The sequence below is a fragment of the Hyperolius riggenbachi genome, chromosome 6 (assembly GCF_040937935.1).
Source record: "Hyperolius riggenbachi isolate aHypRig1 chromosome 6, aHypRig1.pri, whole genome shotgun sequence".
In the NCBI taxonomy this organism is placed as follows: Eukaryota; Metazoa; Chordata; class Amphibia; order Anura; family Hyperoliidae; genus Hyperolius; species Hyperolius riggenbachi.
In genome coordinates this window covers 35,170,796-35,189,915 of record NC_090651.1, presented here as the reverse complement: position 1 = coordinate 35,189,915, position 19,120 = coordinate 35,170,796, and the positions used below count along the sequence as shown (strand labels likewise).

At 44.0% G+C, this 19,120-nt stretch overlaps 1 protein-coding gene across 1 annotated transcript in view; it reads right to left on the bottom strand.

Moving 5' to 3' along the window:
• LOC137522036 (atrial natriuretic peptide receptor 1-like) overlaps positions 1 to 19,120 on the bottom strand; it is a 105,254-nt gene that overhangs the window by 12,259 nt on the left and 73,875 nt on the right. The window contains exon 18 of the mRNA XM_068242055.1: positions 5,691 to 5,851. Within this exon, the coding sequence (XP_068098156.1) occupies positions 5,691 to 5,851 (161 nt within the window). The remainder of the gene's footprint in view (positions 1 to 5,690; positions 5,852 to 19,120) is intronic.

Below are 19,120 nucleotides of genomic sequence, written 5' to 3'. Positions count from 1 at the left end.
AGGCTGGAGAGGCTTCAGCCTCAGAGCGCAGTGTAGGAGGGGGCGCACAATTCATTCAGATGTCATTCCTAATTGTGTATGAAGCAGAAAGAAATAAGAAAAGGGGATACATAGCAGTGACTGCAAGCCAGATAACTAGATATTAAGGTGTTGGGGAGGTTGTGGGCCCTGTGGCCTACTTAGTCGTAGGCTCAACACACACCATACAATCTTGATTGTTCAATCTTACCACTTTCATGTAGTATAAGAGCTTATCCAATCAATAATTCAAGGTATTTTCAATCTGTTGGCCCTTATACTACATAGATTTGGTAAATCTGTACAACCAAGATTGTATGGTGTGTGTTGAGCTTAATAGCAATCAGTGTGTGACGGCTGGGCTGGGAGGGATGGAGGGGAGCACTTTGGTGTCTCAGCCTTGGGTGCTGGAGGACCTTGTCCCGGCTCTGGTGGGGGGACCTCTAGACTACCAGGAGAATATGCATTAAGAGGGTGGCCATTAGAGCACCAGTGAAACATAAATGAAGGGATGACAACTAGACTATGGGTAGTTGGGGTGTGGGGCTCTGAAAAAACCTATGGAGCCCAGTGAGTTCTAGTTACGCCCCTGCTAATGCAATTTGCGTTATACGGGAGAAAAACGCATCACTAGTGTTTCGTTGTTCTTCATCTAAGGTGCCCTTGAAGGTGACTGTCAAAATAGATATAAAACTGCTCATTAACACTACAATATTTTCCTCAGATGTGATCATTCGATCAGATTTTTACAATTGAGCTGTACAGAAAACCACGCAATATGTGGAGAAAATCGACATGAAACAATTCTATGGTTGATTCAAATACAGAAATTTGTCATTTGGATTGCTGGATTTTAGGATCGTATCTGAAGAGAGAAAGGGCCCAAACCGAACTGTTTATGAGAACAATGGACAATTACCTTCCAATCTGATCGAATGATCGCATGCGAGGAAAATATTTTACCGTAACCAACATCTGGCCTTAGAATGTGACTGCCAAAATACATTTTTGTAATTTTTTTTTTTATGAATTTATTGGGTCCAGGGTACAATAACTTAAATTTTACTTAGAAACTGTAAACATTCAGAAACTGTAAAATATTACAAATGTAAATTTGAGATTTGTACCTGGTGGTTTGACTTGCAGATTTTTACATGAAAGATGGTTCTTGCTTTAGTGCTGAGTAGTTAAAGGACACCTGAGATGAGAAGTGTCACAGGTTCCATACTGACCTGGGGCTTCCTTAAAGAGAATCTGTACTCTAATATTCTTACACTAAAAAGTATACCATTCTATTCATTATTTTCTCCTGTGCCCCTCTGTGCTGTTTCTGCCACTCCCTGCTGCAATCCTGGCTTGTAATTAACAGTTTTAGGCAGTGTTTACAAACAAACTAACCAGCTTGTGATAGGCTCACATAAACAGAGTGTGTGAGTCATACAGAGTGTGCAGGGGGCCTGCAGAGGGTGTGTATCGCTTCTATCCAATCACAAGCAGCCCTGCACATTCCACACATTCAAGCCTTAGCCCGACAGACACGACAGAGGAAAGGAGAAAAGATTTATTACAGAGACAGTGCAATTAGGAAAGGCTGCAGTAAGCCAGAGCACATTAGAACAGGCATAGGAACTTATAGGATAGAAGAACTAAGGCTGAAAAATTTGTTACAGAGTCTCTTTTAGCCCCCTTGAGGCCACCCGTCCCTTGCCATCTCCCTGGGTGGCTTCGGTCCCTGGCAATTCAGCCCGAAAGCCTGGCCGAGTCATGCTTCATTGCGCATGTGCCGGCCATCCCTGAGAGCATTCTTCTGTGCATGTGCAGTAGTACTACTTGACCAGGCTTTTGAGCTGAATTGCGGGGGACCGGAGCCATCCAGGGAGACGGCAAGGGACGAGGGGGCTTAAGGAAGCCCCAGGAAAGTATGGAACCTGTCTGAGATGCTTCTCATCTCAGGTACACTTTAAGATACATGAGCTCCATAGAGAATAACAGGGCAGGGCTTAATTATCAGCCACCAAGTCCAGACTTTCAACTATACTGTTTAAGGCTTCTTTACCTCAGCAGTAAAGTGAGACTTTTGCACATGGGGATAGGGCTGTTTCTGGCTATTTTGGCGAACCAGGCAAGACACCTTTTGTCTCCCTACCCTAATTATTTGAACAAGAAGATAATATCCTACATCAATTAATTTGGTGGGCACCAATAAGAAATTGAAATTGAAATAATGTTGTTTCCTAAAATAAATTTGTAAAGGATACAAAAATTATTACCAGGCCATATATATCTCACTGGCCCAAACTCACTAAACCCATATAGCAAACCCTTTGCATAATGATTTGAGAGGTGTGCATTATACTGTTTATGTACAGCCTAGCAGTTATAGCTAGAATTCCATAAAGTACAGTGTGCTGAGCCTCCTGCAGTTGTCACCCAGAACATCTGCCTGGTTTGCCTATGCCTAAAAACGGCCCTGCATGGGGAGATGCACTAGACACAGATGAGGCCACAGAAGGCCCTGAGATTGAGAATGGTGATGGGCAGAGCTAGCAGCCGGGGGGCCTCAGTAATGCGGCTCCAATATACTGTGATAAATTACATTCATGATTTTTTTTTTTTAAAGTACATTTTTTTTTCTAATTTCTTTAAAAGCACTAAACACAATAAACACCTAAGAAATGCTAAAAAGTATAGATTCTGTTGAAATGTGTTTGGCCACAAGGGTTGCTAATTAGTCCCCAGCTTTCACCACTTCCTTTGTTTCTAGAAACAATGATACCAATATCACAAGAGCCTGTATCTTTCATTAATAATGTATCTTGTCTGAGTTGGATAATTACAGTTTTGTTTTTCAGAAATAAGATAAGCCCCACCCCCATTCCCTCCGTAGTAGAGGAATCATCACTGACCAGTGTAGGCTGGATTTGTAATCTTATATATTATTAACATAACAATGAGGGTGAGATCAGGTGACACGTGATGTCATAGAGGTGAGATGCTTACAATGTGACTGCCAAGTATGCCTGTGAGGTGTCTCTGCCATCTTGCTCTCCCTCTGTGTCTCTGTCACCTTGCTATCCCTCTGTCTCTGCCACCATGCTCTCTCTCCGTCTGTGCCACCTTTCTCCCTCTCTGTCTCTGCCACCTTTCCACCTCTCTGTCTCTGCCACCTTGTTCTCCCTCTCTGTCACCATGCTCTCCCTCTGTCTCTGCCACTTTGCGCTCCCTCTGCCTCTGCCACCTTTCTCCCTCTCTGTCTCTGCCACCTTTCTCTTCCTCTGTCTCTGCCACCTTGCTCCCTCTCTGTCTCTGCCACCTTGCTCTCCCTCTCTGTCTCTGCCAATTTGCTCTCTCTCTGTCTCTGTTGCCTTTCTCCCTCTCCGTCTCTGCCACCTTTCTCCCCCTCTGTCTCTGCCACCTTTCTCCCTCTCTGTCTCTGCCACCTTTCTCCCTCTCTGTCTCTGCCACCTTTCTCCCTCTCTGTCTCTGCCACCTTGCTCTGTCTCTACCACTTTGCTCTCTCTCTCTCTGCCTCTGCCACCATGCTCTCTCCCCGTCTCTGCCACCTTTCTCCCTCTCTGTCTCTGCCACCTTGTTCTCCCTCTCTGTCTCTGCCACCTTGCTCTCCCTCTGTCTCTGCCACTTTGCACTGTCTCTCTGCCTCTGCCACCATGCTTTCGCTCTCCGTCTCTGCCACCCCCCCCCTACTCTGTCTCTGCCACCTTGCTCTTCCTCTGTCTCTTCCACCTTTCTCCCTTTCTGTCTCTGCCACCTTTTTCTCCCTCTCTGCCTCTGCCACCTTGCTCTCCCTCTGTCTCTTTGCTCTCTCTCTCTGCCTCTGCCACCATGCTCTCTCTCTCCGTCTGTGCCACCTTTCTCCCTCTCTGTCTCTGCCATCTTGCTCTCCCTCTGTCTCTGCCACTTTGCTCTCTCTCTCTCTGTCTCTGCCGCCTTTCTCCCTCTCTGTCTCTGCCACCTTTCTCCCTCTCTTTCTCTGCCACCTTTCTCCCTCTCTGTCACCTTGCTCTCCCTCTGTCTCTGCCACTTCGCTCTCTCTCTGTCTCTGCCGCCTTTCTCCCTCTCTGTCTCTGCCACCTTTCTCCCTCTCTTTCTCTGCCACCTTTCTCCCTCTCTTTCTCTGCCACCTTTCTCCCTCTCTTTCTCTGCCACCTTTCTCCCTCTCTGCCACTTTGCTCTCTCTCTCTGCCTCTGCCACCATGCTCTCTCTCTCTCTGTCTCTGCCGCCTTTCTCCCTCTCTGTCTCTGCCACCTTTCTCTGTCTCTGCCACCTTGTTCTCCCTCTCTGTCACCTTGCTCTCCCTCTGTCTCTGCCACTTTGCTCTCTCTCCATCTCTGCCACCTTTCTCCTTCTCTGTCTCTGCCACCTTGCTCTCTCTCCATCTCTGCCACCTTTCTCCTTCTCTGTCTCTGCCACCTTGCTCTCTCTCCATCTCTGCCACCTTTCTCCTTCTCTGTCTCTGCCACCTTGCTCTCTCTCCATCTCTGCCACCTTTCTCCTTCTCTGTCTCTGCCACCTTGCTCTCTCTCCGTCTCTGCCACATTTCTCCCTCTCTGTGTCTGCCACCTTGCTCTCTTTCTCTGTCTCTTCCATGATGCTCTCTCTCTCTCTCTCTCTCTCTCTCTCTCTCTCTCTCTGTCACCATGCTCTCCCTCTGTCTCTGCCACCATGCTCTCTTCCTCTCTATCTCTGCTGACTTGCTCTCCGGGCTTGATTCACAAAGCGGTGTTAACAGTTAGCATGCTGGTGAAAAGCCCTTTATCACGCCTAAACTCAGTTTAGGCGTGATAAGTTTAGGTGTGATAAGTTTATGCGTGATAACTATAGCACCAACTGGGTTAGCACCGCAGTGCACAGCTGATCAAAAGTTTTGCGCTAGCAAAGTCTGATGCACTTCGCATAAAGTTTAATGGCGCTGCTTTGCGTGCGGGACTTTGCGCGCGATCTAAACGTATCTAAACTTATCACGCCTAAACTTATCACGCCTAAACTGGCTTTTCACCAGCGTGGTGCAATGGTTATCACGCCTAAAGTCTCTAACTGGGTTAGCACCGCTTTGTGAATCGAGCCCTTTGTCTCTGCCACCATGCTCTCCTTATCTGTCTCTACAACATTACTCCCCATCTCTTTCTCTTCCACACTGCTCTCCCACTCTATGTCTGCCACCTTGCTCTCTCTCTGTCTCTGCCACCTTGCACTCTTTCTGTTCTGCCACCTCGCTCTCCCTCTCTGTCTCTGCCACCATGCTCTCTCTCCTCCCACCACATTGCTGTCTCTCTCTTCCACCCGCTTGCACTCTCTCTGTTCTGCCACCTCGCTCTACCTCTGTCTCTGCCACCTTGCACTCTCTCTGTTCTGCCACCTCGCTCTCCCTCTCTGTCTCTGCCACCATGCTCTCTCTCCTCCCACCACATTGCTGTTTCTCTCTTCCACCCCCTTGCACTCTCTGGACTTTTCATGCTTTGTAAATCTTCAGTACAGATTCCACCTGTGCCAAAACAAACACACTTTTACCAGTTGTATTAATAAATAGTACCTGCTTTTATTTGTTTCTAGCAGGAAGTGGTAAAAGTCAAAGACTTATCAGCGCAGCCTCATATATTAGTCAACAGGGTTTTTTTTTTTCAGTGACGTGAGTTATATATTTACAACTTACTAAACTTAGATCTACAAAAGAAAAGGTGTGAGCAAACACAGATATCACACAGAAATGCATGCATGAGACCTGCCTGAAGAACACCGTGGCAGCAGAATAACTCTGAGCTTCACACGTGAGACCTTGGCGCAGATCATCAGCAACCTGTTTTGGAAGCATACCTGGAAACATTTGAAAATGCTGTCATGTTAAAGGAGGTTGCAACATCAAAAAACAAAAAAATTGCCAAAAATAGCTAGTGTCCCAAAAATATAGATGTAACCCCCCCCCCCCCTTTTTTTTTTCCTAAAATAAGTCCCTATTCATTCCCCATTGTCCTTTTTTTACCTGATGTGAGTGCCTTTGCCTAACTACAGGAACTGTGCATGGCCAGCAGGATTGTGGGAAGTTTTTTTTTTCAGCCACAGCTTATCTCAGCATGCAAAAGCTTCCTATTTTGGATAATATAAGGACACTATAAAAAGAAGGTAATTGAACACTCCCCCTTGATGAGTTTACACAGTGATGCAAGCCTTTTGTCTAGATGATGTTTGCTGTGGGGGGGACATTAAACTGTGACAGTAAGGAGGGAAAATAAACACTGAGCTGGGGTGAAAAAAAAAGAGAAGGGCAGAAGTGATGTCACATGTGGCATCACAGACGAACAGTAAAGATGGAAACCATTATGTGCGCTTAAAGCGGATCCGAGATGAAAAACTAACTATAACAAGTAACTTGTCTATATAACTTATGTACAGTTTAGATGGTTTAAACAGCAAATCTGTCTGCATACTGCTTTAATAGAATATGATTATTTCTTCCTGTGATACAATGACAGCAGCCATGCTGTTTGTAAACATTACACACAGGCAGGCTTATCTGCACCATCAGCACTCAGACTGTGAAAAAAACCTAATCCCCCTCCTCCTCCCCTCTGCCTCTGAAATCTCTGGCTAGTAATACCTCCCCCTCCTCCTGCCCAGACTGAGCTCCCATGAGCCCTTGCTACTGCCAAGGCTCTCTGAAAACTGTGGGTGGGGCTTATTTAGTTTATAGGGAATTAGAGTATTAAAACAAAAACAAAATATTTGGCTTGAGGAATGCCCTATAAACAATAGGAAAGGAACACAATTATGCAATGAGTAAAAGTTCATCTCGGATCCACTTTAACTGAGCCCCTACACTCGAACTAATCTCTATTGCGCCCCTTGGCACACCATAGCTGAAAATTTGCAATGCATACTATGGTGATGCCGATCTGCGACAGCCACCGCTCGGCGCTCACACCCAGGGCCGGGCCGAGGCATAGGCTGGAGAGGCTCCAGCCTCAGGGCGCAGTGTAGGAGGGGGCGCACAATTCATTCAGCTGTAATTCCTAATTGTGTATGAAGCAGAGAGAAATAAGAAAAGGGGATACATAGCAGTGACTGCAAGCCAGATAACTAGATATTAAGGTGTTGGGGAGGTTGTGGGCCCTGTGGCCCTCTTAGTCTAATAGCAATCAGTGAGTGAAAGCTGGGGTGGAAGGGGTGGAGGGGCGCAGTTTGGTGTCTCAGCCTTGGGTGCTGCAGGACCTTGTCCCTGCTCTGCTCACACCCAAATCACCTGATCCGTCTGGAAAGCACCATTTATTCTGCAGAAATATCACACTTCTCTGGCATTCAAACTGATTAACACCTCGATAAGTAGGCCTAAAGTTGTGCTTGTGTTTGTAGTTTGCATGCCCCACTACTGTGCTGTATGACATACTGGTACGCTATAAATTAAAGATACAGTAATAAAAATTATATTGTTTACCGAAACTCGGTAGACTTCAGAAGAGGGATGGGTCATATTAACAAATCCTTTTATCTTTTGCAACTAGAAATAGCTGAACATGTTTGTTGGCCATACACGATACAATGAAAACGACCGATTTTCCTGATTGTGATGAAAAAAAAAATCAAAAAGAATCTTTTTTTTCAATCGAGAAAAAAAACTATCAATTTTTTTTGTTTGTCTTTCGATAAAAAACTGATCTGATGTGTTGGAAAAATCAGATAGCAAAATATAAAAACTGAAAGTTATATTCGATCGTATGTTTAATATTTTTGAAAAAAAATCAATCATGATCAGATGTGCTGTAAACATCAGAAAAATACAAAGACTGAAAGTTTTCTTCAATTGTTGAATATTTTTGGAAAAACTGAGCATAAGTGTAAGCTATATTGGTTTTATTTTCTGTTTACCGGTATTTGATCAAGCGGAATCTGGTCAGAAATCTCTGGTCAAAAAAAAGGTAAAAAATTGAATCGCGTATGGCCACCTTTAGGTTTACGAAACACAAAAAGAGTAAATAGTTCCCATACACGGTACAGAAATATTTGATTGATTATTCAGTTTGGTTGAATAGCTTTTAAAATTCTTTTCGAGGTACCATACATGAACATTCGTTTTGTTTTTGTTTTTTTTTTGTTTGTTTTTTTCAGAAAATCCAAGAAAAGCAATTGAATATGAAGAACAAGTTGGTTGTGAAAAATGATCTAAAGTAAAAAAGGACATTTTGTATTGTAATATACTGTATGTATCATAATTAGAGTATAAGCTCAATTACCCCACGCCTCACAATAGACCGTGCCTCGCAACCTCACAATAGGCATGTACCTACCTCCACTACCACTATATAGCTTGATCAATTAAAAGACTAATCCTTTCTTATTTAGGCTGCTTTCACAGTAAGACGTTACAGGCGCACGTTAGAGCAGCCTGTAACGCAGCCCAACTCACAGTAATGTAAAATCAATGGGCTGTTCACAGTGCCCACGTTGCGTTACATTGAAATGCTGCACGTTCAAATAAAGTGCAGCATGCTATGCGTTCTACGCGGTTTTAGCCACGTTAGACTGTTTACACATTTTTTTTTATTTTTGGGCCGGAGATGAGGCGGGGAGAGTCTGCTATTGTAGCCAGCCACATGGCTACTTAATATTCACTGCACTGCAGTGTTTACTTCTTGTAGCGGCCGCTGATTGGCTGGCGGGAACACGTGATGCGGAGTGCTCCGATCACGTGGTCTCCGCAGCGCATAGGACACAAAAGGCGCACTAAGAGCTGCATAACGCAGCTCTAGGTAGTGTCTTCCTCCAACACCACCAGTTGTTGCGTTAGGGGCACGCTATGCGACCTATAACGCCCCCTAAAACGCAAAGTCCTGGTGGGAAAAAGGCCTTAAAGAGACTCCGTAACAAAAATTGCATCCTGTTTTTTATCATCCTACAAGTTCCAAAAGCTATTCTAATGTGTTCTGCCTTACTGCAGCACTTTGTACTATCACAGTCTCTGTAATAAATCAACTTATCTCTCTCTTGTCAGACTTGTCAGCCTGTGTCTGGAAGGCTGCCAAGTTCTTCAGTGTTGTGGTTCTGCTATGAACTCCCCCTTCCAGGCCCCTGTATGCACACTGCCTGTGTATTATTTAGATTAGAGCAGCTTCTCTCTTCTCTCTTATCTTTTACAAGCTGGATATATCGTCCTCTGAGCTGGCTGGGCTTTCACATACTGAGGAATTACAGACAAGGACAAAGCTGTTTGCAGGAAGAAAAGAGCAGCCTGAAACTTCAGTGCATGGGGGAAAGAAACACACAAATGATCTCTTGAGATTCAAAAGGAATGCTGTATACAGCCTGCTTGTGTATGGATGTATTTTCTATGTGTGGACATACTGTACATCAACCTACTTCCTGTTTTGGTGGCCATTTTGTTTGTTTATAAACAAACTTTTTAAAACTGTTTTTAACCACTTTTAATGCGGCGGGGAGCGGCGAAATTGTGACAGAGGGTAATAGGAGATGTTCCCTAACGCACTGGTATGTTTACTTTTGTGTGATTTTAACAATACAGATTCTCTTTAACGTTTAAGGGCTGGTGCACACCAAAACCCGCTAGCAGATCCGCAAAATGCTAGCAGATTTTTAAACGCTTTTTTTTATTTTTATGAGGCGTTTTGCTAGCGTTTTGCGGATTGCTGCTGCGGTTTTCAGTATAGTAGATTTCATATATTGTTACAGTAAAGCTGTTACTGAACAGCTTCTGTAACAAAAACGCCTGCAAAACCGCTCTGAAGTGCCGTTTTTCAGAGCGGTTTGCGTTTTTCCTATACTTAACATTGAGGCAGAAACGCATCCGCAATCCAAAAAATGCCTCACCCAGGCATTTTTCGTTTCTGCAAAACGCCTGCCGCTCTGGTGTGCACCACCCCATTGAGATACATTGACCAAGCAGATCCGCAGCCGCAAGCGGATCTGAAAACGCCCAAAAAGCCGCTCGGTGTGCACCAGCCCTAACTTTACTTTTGCAAAGCACACCTAGGGCTTTATTCACAAAGTAGTGCTAACTGTTAGCACGCTTGTGAAAAGCCCCCCTCAAGTCGTGCGCAAAGTCCCACGCGCAAAACTTTGCACGTGCACAGCATGGTGCGCGCCAAACGTCGCACCACGATGCGACTTTAACGTCGCATCCGATGTGTCTGCGACATTAAAGTCGCACCCCATGCGATCTTATAGACGCATCGGATGCGACGTTAAAGTCGCATCGCGGTGCAACGTTTGGCGCGCACCACGCTGCAAAGTTTTGCGCGCGGGACTTTATGTGCGATCTTATTGTCAAAACGGTGCTAACCTACTTAGCACCCTGCTTATCACGCCTAAAGGTGCTAAGTAGGTTAGCACGGCTTTGTGAATCAAGCCCCTAGTTTTATAAAAAATGAACAATCATTTCAGGGCTCCAAATAATCCTCCCCCCCAAAAAATAAAATAAAATCCATAACTACTATAATGACTAAAAATGTCTATACTCTATTCCCTTCATATTTGTGTTTTAATTCACAATACATATCAAGTTTCCATACTTTAAAACATTTCTTTCAATTTTTATCTAATAGTAGTTTCTTATACATCCTAGCATACACTATACAATTTCACAATCACCCAGATTCTTTCAACATGTCGGATTAGATTTTTATCGGAAAAAAAAACAAAACAATAATCGTTCATTTTTTTCTCAATCATAAAAAAAAAAAAAAAAAAAGATTATTTTCAATTTTCACTCTATGCGATTGTTTTGGTCGAATAAACTTGAAAAGTGAAAGTTTTAATTACAATTGTAACGTGCATGGGCACCATTAGAGCTCATTCACACTGAGGGCATTTTTGCCCTTTTTTCAAGCGCAGGCGATTATCAAAATCGCCCATAAATCGCTTGTTCAATGAATCTCTATGAGAAGGTTCACATCAGCGCATTGGTGCCTGTACCATTTTTGGGGTGTTTTTGCTATAATGGAAGGTATAGGAAAACCCAAAATGCTCACAAAATCGCTTTGTGCAGCGATTGCGTGAGCGTTTTTAAGAATAAATACATTGTATTTATTCTTTTACGGGTCAAAGAGTTCACTTCCTGACTTGCGTCAGGGAGTGAATTACAAAACCGCTCTGGAAAAGTGCTTACAACAGCGGTTTTACCAGAAACACAGTGTGCAGTGGAGCGCCGGGAGGGGGGGAAAAAAAAGCACACAAAAACGTAAACCGCTTGCGTATGCGTTTTTTATTTTAGGTGTGAATGAGGCCTCAGGAAGTTATTGTGTGACTGTCCCCAAACGGCTATATTTGAATGTAAATATGGAGCTGTGACCTCCTTGTATAGGAAAGATCCTCAGTTACAGAACACGCAGTGATGTCTGTTCAGTGTGCCATCACTGGAGATAGAAGGAGCCATTCCGTTTGCATCCCGTATTCAGACTCTCGAGTGAGGTCCTTTCACTGTGTCCTTGGCAACCCGAATGAGGACATCTGTTTCTTTGTGCCGTGCAATACTGGCAGACTCAATTAGCCCTCAACAAATTATCCAGCCTCTCTGTTTATGTTGTTGTTGTGGCAGAAAAAACAACAACGCGTTATTGATGAAATACGTTTATGTAGTGCTTCCTGAATTACACACTACTTTCCTGAGGACGTCATACATTCACATCAGTCCGTGTGCAAAAAACAGCGTTTAAAGGACCACTATAGCGAAAATAATTGTAGAGTTTTAAATACAAGTAAACACAAACAAATAAGAAGTGCGTCTCTTCCAGAGTAAAATGAGCCATAAATTACATTCCTCCTATGTTGTTGTCACTTACAGCAGTTAGTAGAAATCTGAACTGACAGGTTTTTGACTAATCCATCTCCTCATGGGGGATTCTCAGTATTTAATTTATTCTTTACAAAAGCACACCCTGCAAAGCATCTATACAAAGATGCAGCCTTTCCAACCAACAACCCATTTGCACACTATTTTGGGACTTGGACTGAACAACTGTCATTCCCCAAGCGCTTTTAGAAATAAATACCCTGAGATTCCCCCATGAAGAGATGGGCTAGTCCAAAACCTGTCTTTTCTGTCAGATTTCTACTACCTACTGTAAGTGAGTGCAACATAGAAGAAAAGTAATTTATAGCACATTTTACTCTGTGAGTAATGTGCTTTTTTATTTAAAATTTTACAATAGTGGTCCTAACCTGCCATCCTTCCTTATCACAGATATACACATAGGTTAGAACCTCTTTTTGGGTATGTTCATGCTTTATGTTGCCAATATTCTTTCCACACATTTTCAAAAAAATAATTTGAAAAAAAAATAGATTTCCAAACTAAAATGTTTTAGAAAATCATTTTGTAACTTCTGTTCCCAGATTTCGCAAAAGCAGCACACCTGTGAAAATACAGAGTGTAGGCTGTGCCTTTTAAAAGGTAACCATTATGCCGATCTCCTGCCTCTAATACTTTTAGCCATAGACCCAGAACAAGCATGCAGCAGATCAGGTGCTCTGACTCAGCTGTTCAGGTTTTACTGCATTAGCCATATGCTTGTTCCAGGGTTTTGACTCAGACACTACTTATGCCAGAAGATCAACAGGGCTGCCAGGCAACTGGCATTGTTTAGAAGGAAATAAATATGGCAGCCTCCATATCCCTCTCACCTCAGGTTCCCTTTAAAATCATTTGTAATTTGGTTCCTGTTTATTTTCACATTATTAAGCACATTTAGATTGTTGGCCCTTATTTTTGAGAATGAAAATGCGCTTTTTCACTTTACTGTATTTGTTTTCAGTGACCATATTATGAAAATACAATATATTTCCGCAAATATATTTTCAAAATCAAACATTGCATCTTAAATGTGAAAATGACTGCGGTGAATATTCTTACTCAACACTATGTTATAATAATATAATCGCAAAGCAACGTGCTGCGATAATTAGATGGTCTTATCCATAATCGTGCATTGCTACAGCAGTGGCTCCGATTCCGTCCTAAGAACGAAAACCAAGCTGTGCACTACCAGACACGGCCTACATTAGGCCTGCGTTACAAATGATACCGTTGCGATATTGTGCGTTGCGCATTCAGCACATTCCAATGGATTCACTGTGAACTTAAAGTGGTCTGAAACTCCGACATAACATTCAATAAAAATGTGTTTTCCCACTTTTTATTACTCATACAGTTATCATATTTGCTTTTTGTGCATAAGTAATATTGTCTGTTTACAAATTACAAGTTTCCAAAGTGTAGTTTATCGTGCCCTGAAAGCTGCTATTGCATTTTATTCAAACTGCTTTTTATTATATATTAGCATCTAATGAGCTGTTCTGAGCTGTCTGTGTGCTTGAAGCACAGAGAGCTTCACAGAGAGCTCCTTTTCACTTCTTACACTGTGTTTACACACATGTAACAACATTGGAATGCAAACAAAGACACTGTTATCTCCAGTTTGGATGCGGATTTGAAGCTGAATAGCAGGACAAAGTGCTTTGTTTAACCATTTCAGTGATGTTCTGCTAAAAAAAAATAATTCTGGGATAGTAGCTTTCAAGCTGTGAGGAATCTTTTAGAGCAAAGTTGAAATGCTGACTTTCATACCACTTTAAGACTTAAAGAGAACCTGAGACGGAATAACATAAAAGTTAGCTGCTTACCTACAAGGAGGGAATCCTCTGGATCATCCACAAGTTCCCATGTTCTCCTGAAACATACATCCAAAGGGTGCTGGGAAATTCGGGCGCAGGGTGAAGCTGAAAAACTGCTCATCCAGCTATTGCAAATTTCCCAGTGGCGTTAATTAATATTCTCCCTCTAGGCTGCCGGGAACTGCTGAATTGCACTGTTTTTTATTGTAATTTGTACTCCTTCTTTTGCACAAGAAAAGCTTCGGCTTACTGCGCATTCAAGGCAGGAAGCATGGCTCGTGAGAATATATCCGAAAAGCTCTTGCTGGATACCTTTCGGGGGTCCATGCCTGGCAAAGGTGGGAAGGGGGACGGGGGAAGCCATTGGAGGATTCAGAGGTTTCCCTATACTAAGGTAAGTAGCTAACTTTTTTTCTTTTTGATTTGCCTCGGGGGCGTGCATACATTAAAAAAAGCGCAGTCTATGCGGCGCCCATTTAAGGTGGGAAGTCATGTAAAATTCACAGGATGCTATTTCATGTTCTGCTACTGTATTATTACCTAAACAACTTTTTGCTATTGTGTCTTGGAAGTTCCACAGATTGTTTGTTTTTGTTGTATTTTGCTGCCATCTAGTGGTTGATTATGCTTAATGTCAGAGTCTTGCCCCTTCAGAATACTCCTAAATACTGTAAAGCTTTAGTGAGTTTCACAGCTGTCCATTAGACAAACAAACAGGGCGGGATTTACCATAAGGCACTGTAGACACGTGCCTACAGGCGCCTGATGATGGGAAGGCGGCTCATTCACCTCCAGAAGTAACTCCCTTTTGCCTTCCCTATGCAGAGTCCTAAGCGGAGTGTAAATGAGAGATTACTCACCCGGGTCTCGGCATCCCACTGACCAGATCTCCCAGGGGCACCTCTAGCTACCTAATACTAGGGGGCACCTCTAGCTAACTTAATACTGAGGATAGCTCTGGCTACCTAATACTAAGGGCCACCTGTAGCTGTACCTGTACAGTACCTACGATAGTGAAGGGAAGTAAGAGAGGAGTGACAGCTGGAACAGCCAGCACATGTGTGATGTGGTTCGGCGGGTGTTTGTAGGTTTGTCGAAGGAGGAAGTCTAGGGTGCCAGGACATCTATGACTATAGTCTCCTGTGATGTAAATCCAGGCCTGCAAACGAATAATGATCTAGATATCAGTATGGGATTTTCAACTTTCATCCGAAAGGGTGGAGCTTGGGGGGGGGGGGGGGCTCTGACTTAAAGAGAAACTCCGACCAAGAGTTGAACTTTATCCCAATCAGTAGCTGATACCCCCTTTTACATGAGAAATCTATTCCTTTTCACAAACAGACCATCAGGGGGCCGCGCATGGCTGATATTGTGGGGAAACCCCTCCTACAAGAAACTCTTGAGTACGTACTCCTGGCAGTTTCCTGTCTGTGAACCCTGTTGCATTGTGGGAAATATCTGTTTACAGCTGTTTCCAACTGCCAAAAAAACATGCAGCAGCTACATCACCTGCCAACAGTAAAAATGTCACCATGTGATAAATGTTAGAAAATCAGGGATTTATAAGATTTTACAATGGGCAAACACTGACTAAATCATTTATACATAATTATTGTAAAAATGAAGCACTTTTTTTATTACATTATTTTCACAGGAGTTCCTCTTTAACCCTTTCCACTCTAAGTTCTTTTGTTTCTGCTTTCAGTTTTTTTTTAAGGAAAGACGCTCTCCCTCTTACACTCTCTCCCATTTTAACATGGAACGTAGCACAGTAACATGGTGTATCTTATGTCACAGAACACATTATAACGTTTAATTTGATACCTTATTTAGACAGTTTGGCATCTTCTATTGGCTGGTAGCAGAGGAGAAAGCCAAGGTATGGTAAATTGAAAAACAGTTTCCTGGGTGAAATCCGGGCCTGCGTGAGCAAGTTTTCGCAATAATAGGTGGTTTTATGCCCGACACCCAGGGTCTTACTGTCCCTACACACAATGCAATCGTTGGTATTTTGATTGGGCAGATTAGCAATAAAATACTGGCTACTATTTACACCCTCCCCCAGTCCATCCCATAGGATGCCATTCATTCCCTTAACAACTTTACAGGCAATCTGCAAGAAAAATAAAATTTAATCTGCAATTATTTTTCTTTTTTTTTTTGCAGAATAAAATCTGCAAAAATGAATCAGCAGCTATTTTTTTATTTAAAAACAACAACAAACAAACAGGAAAGAAACGGAAGTGACATTTAAATCTAAATGTCACTTCCTTCTAGGGCTGATGGGGGAGATCAGGTACGGGGCTGGGGGGCACTATGTGTGTGGGCATGTACTATTACATGTCCACAGATCGGCGCACACAGATCGGCGGTTTGCGGCGGTCCCGATGCGCTGCAAACCGGCGCTGCAGGGATGTCCCGCATAGCGGGACATACGAGCGCAACGCGGAATTCGCGTCGTCCCGCTATGCGGGACATACGAATGGAAAGGGTTAATGCTGTACCAAGTCAAAGGTCAAACTGACATCAGATTAGTTTTACGGCCAGCACTAGTGATGCTACTGAGTGATAAACTGCCTAAAACTGTTGAATATTATTCCACAGCCTCCAATTCCTAAACTTTTCAGCATTCCTCCCTACAATCAGATATATGCACGGAGTTTGTATGTTCTCCCCGTGTCTATGTGGGTTTTCTCCAGGCACTCCAATTTCCCCCACATGCCAAAACATGCAGATAAGTTTATTGGCATCCCTCTTAGTTGTCCCTAGACCACGATGGACACATGACTATGGTAGAGATAAGATTGTGAGCTCTGCTGAGGGACAGTTAGTGACATATACACTGTAAAGTGCTGCAGAAGATGATGGCCCTAAATAAATACTAAATAATAATATAACTTTTTACCATTTCAGATCACTAATGTTTTGACGTATATCATAGTAAATCAGGCATCAGCAGAGTGAATATTCTGTGTTGCTGATGTCAGGCTTCAGAAGTACTTAGAGTAGGGACCAGGACCGGGTTTCTGGCTACAAAGGCCCGGGCCCTGGGAGGCTGCAGCCCAAGGCGGCACCTGGACATGCAATAGGAGTTGCTACATATGAAAAAAAAGCTGCAAATGGGGAACAAAACATGGAAGAGGAGCTGAAAGAGGGGCTGCTGTACGAGGATGTTACACATGGAAGAGGGTGCTGCACATGGAATGGGAAGGGAGCTGCTGCACATGAAAGGAGAGTCACAACATACCTGGCTTAGGGTTGGTAAAATTACAAATCCGGCTTTGGTAGGAACCAGCTCTAAGGAGGGAAACGTGACGGGGTGAACTTGTCAAGTACAAAGGACACTGCAGTATTTTTCTGGAAACTATGAGAGACATTTATCAAGAGTGTCTGAGACAAAATATTAGTAGGTTTTTAGAAATCCGTGCAGAATTGTCTCAGACATCTTAAAGTAAGTGTTCAAGAAGAAAAAAAAAAAAAAGATTAACTTACCTGGGGCTTCCTCCAGCCCGTGGCAGCTGTCCTACATAATAGCGACAGTCTAACATGAATTTCTAGAACTGCACTGCAGTTAAGAAAAGTGCAAATCCATTCCTAAACTGCCGCAGATTAAGAAGTGTTTAAAGGGACTCCGAGCTCAGAGTAAAAATAAAATTTGAACTTGCCCGGGGCTTTCTCCATCCCAGCCCTGGTCGGGACGTCCCACGCCGGCCTCCTGGCTCCTCTCCTGGCGGCTGTCCGCATAGCGCGGACAGGCCGGTCCCCCGGGCGACACTGGCGAGTGTCGGGCCTTCTCCTTCCGTATACGCCACGAATGATGTCACACGCCGGCCGCCGCGCGTCATGACGGCGGCCGGCGTGACAGCACGGCGCATGCGCGGTTTAATCGCACATGCGCCGTGCTGTCACGCCGGCCGCCGTCATGACGCGCGGCGGCCGGCGTGTGACATAATTCGTGACGTATACGGAAGGAGAAGGCCCGACACTCGCCAGTGTCGCCCGGGGGACCGGCCTGTCCGCGCTATGCGGACAGCCGCCGGGAGAAGAGCCAGGAGGCCGGCGTGGGACGTCCCGACCAGGGCTGGGATGGAGAAAGCCCCGGGTAAGTTCAAATTTTATTTTTACTCTGAGCTTGGAGTCACTTTAATAGCACTTCTACAGATAGTGCAGCAGTGCAGGCTAGACATAATTTGTGAAGTACTCCTCCCCTATGCTGAATAGTGTGAAGCTGAAGCTGTTCTGTGCTTAACCCTTCCAGCGTTGGGCATTGATGCAAAACAGCAGATGTATTGGTTACCTCTGCAACAGCAATTTCCCTCACACACTGCGCTGTCTGGGAAACTGTTAAGCTTGGGGGTGTAATCTCCACAGTCAGCATACAACACATAAGCTGACGTGAAGGAGGTACACACACCAGCACAAGGGATCAGGATATCCCCAGTTTAGTGGAGGAGAGGACTGACTCCAATAGGAGATTGTGGTGCACAGAGCCGGTGCAGATCTGAACAGCCACAAACACTTTCGTAATAACGTCTCAGCGCAAGGTAGCGCTGAGCGCATAAACCAGGACTGAGGAGATCAGGACAGGTAGACAGAATGAACGCTTGCTAGCTAGCGATTACTTAGCGACAGCAAGCGTCCAAAACCAGACAGACTGGAATGAGGCAGCCAATGCGTTGCGGCGATGGCGTGCCTCACAAAGACAGGACAGGAGAGACAGGAAATAGCAGGATCGAGATAGATGAACGTAACACAGATAAATATACAATAAGTATGTTTTCCTAGCGTATTACAATTACAGCTATCAATGAAACTATTCGTAACGTCTGACTAACATATGTATATATTGGCAATGAACCGATATATGACATAAGCAGGAACTCTGACTAAGACTGAAGTAATACAGGGAACAGGACTCAGAAGGATTCGCTATCTCTTCGCAGAGATGAACGCAATCCACAAACAGGACCAGGAACAGGATTCAGAAGGATTCGTTATCTCTTCGCAGAGATGAACGCAATCCACCAACAGGACCAGGAACAGGATAACTAGCTCAGCACGGGTGTTCACGATACGCGCAAACTACCAAAACGTGCTGGAAAACTGACTAGCTGAACACAGGAAATAAACAGTTCGTGTACGTATATATCAGCGACACTGATATATTAACGTAACACGAATACAAGGAAAATAACAAAATGCGCAAGTATGCGTATATATTGGCGATGAACCAATATATGACACAAGACAAGCAAGTAGCAACTTCTAGAACAAGAGCAGAACTAGGAGGACTCGCTGACCCCTTCGCAGGAGTCAGCGCAGTCCACACGGACCAGGAACGAGGTGGGGCACGAGCAGAGTAACAGATAGAGTCTGAAACTATGATAGCCCATGAGGCATTGCAGGAAGCAGTTCTTTATACTGAGGTCATCCAATGGGAGCAGACCTGCAGATTCCCACACAAGT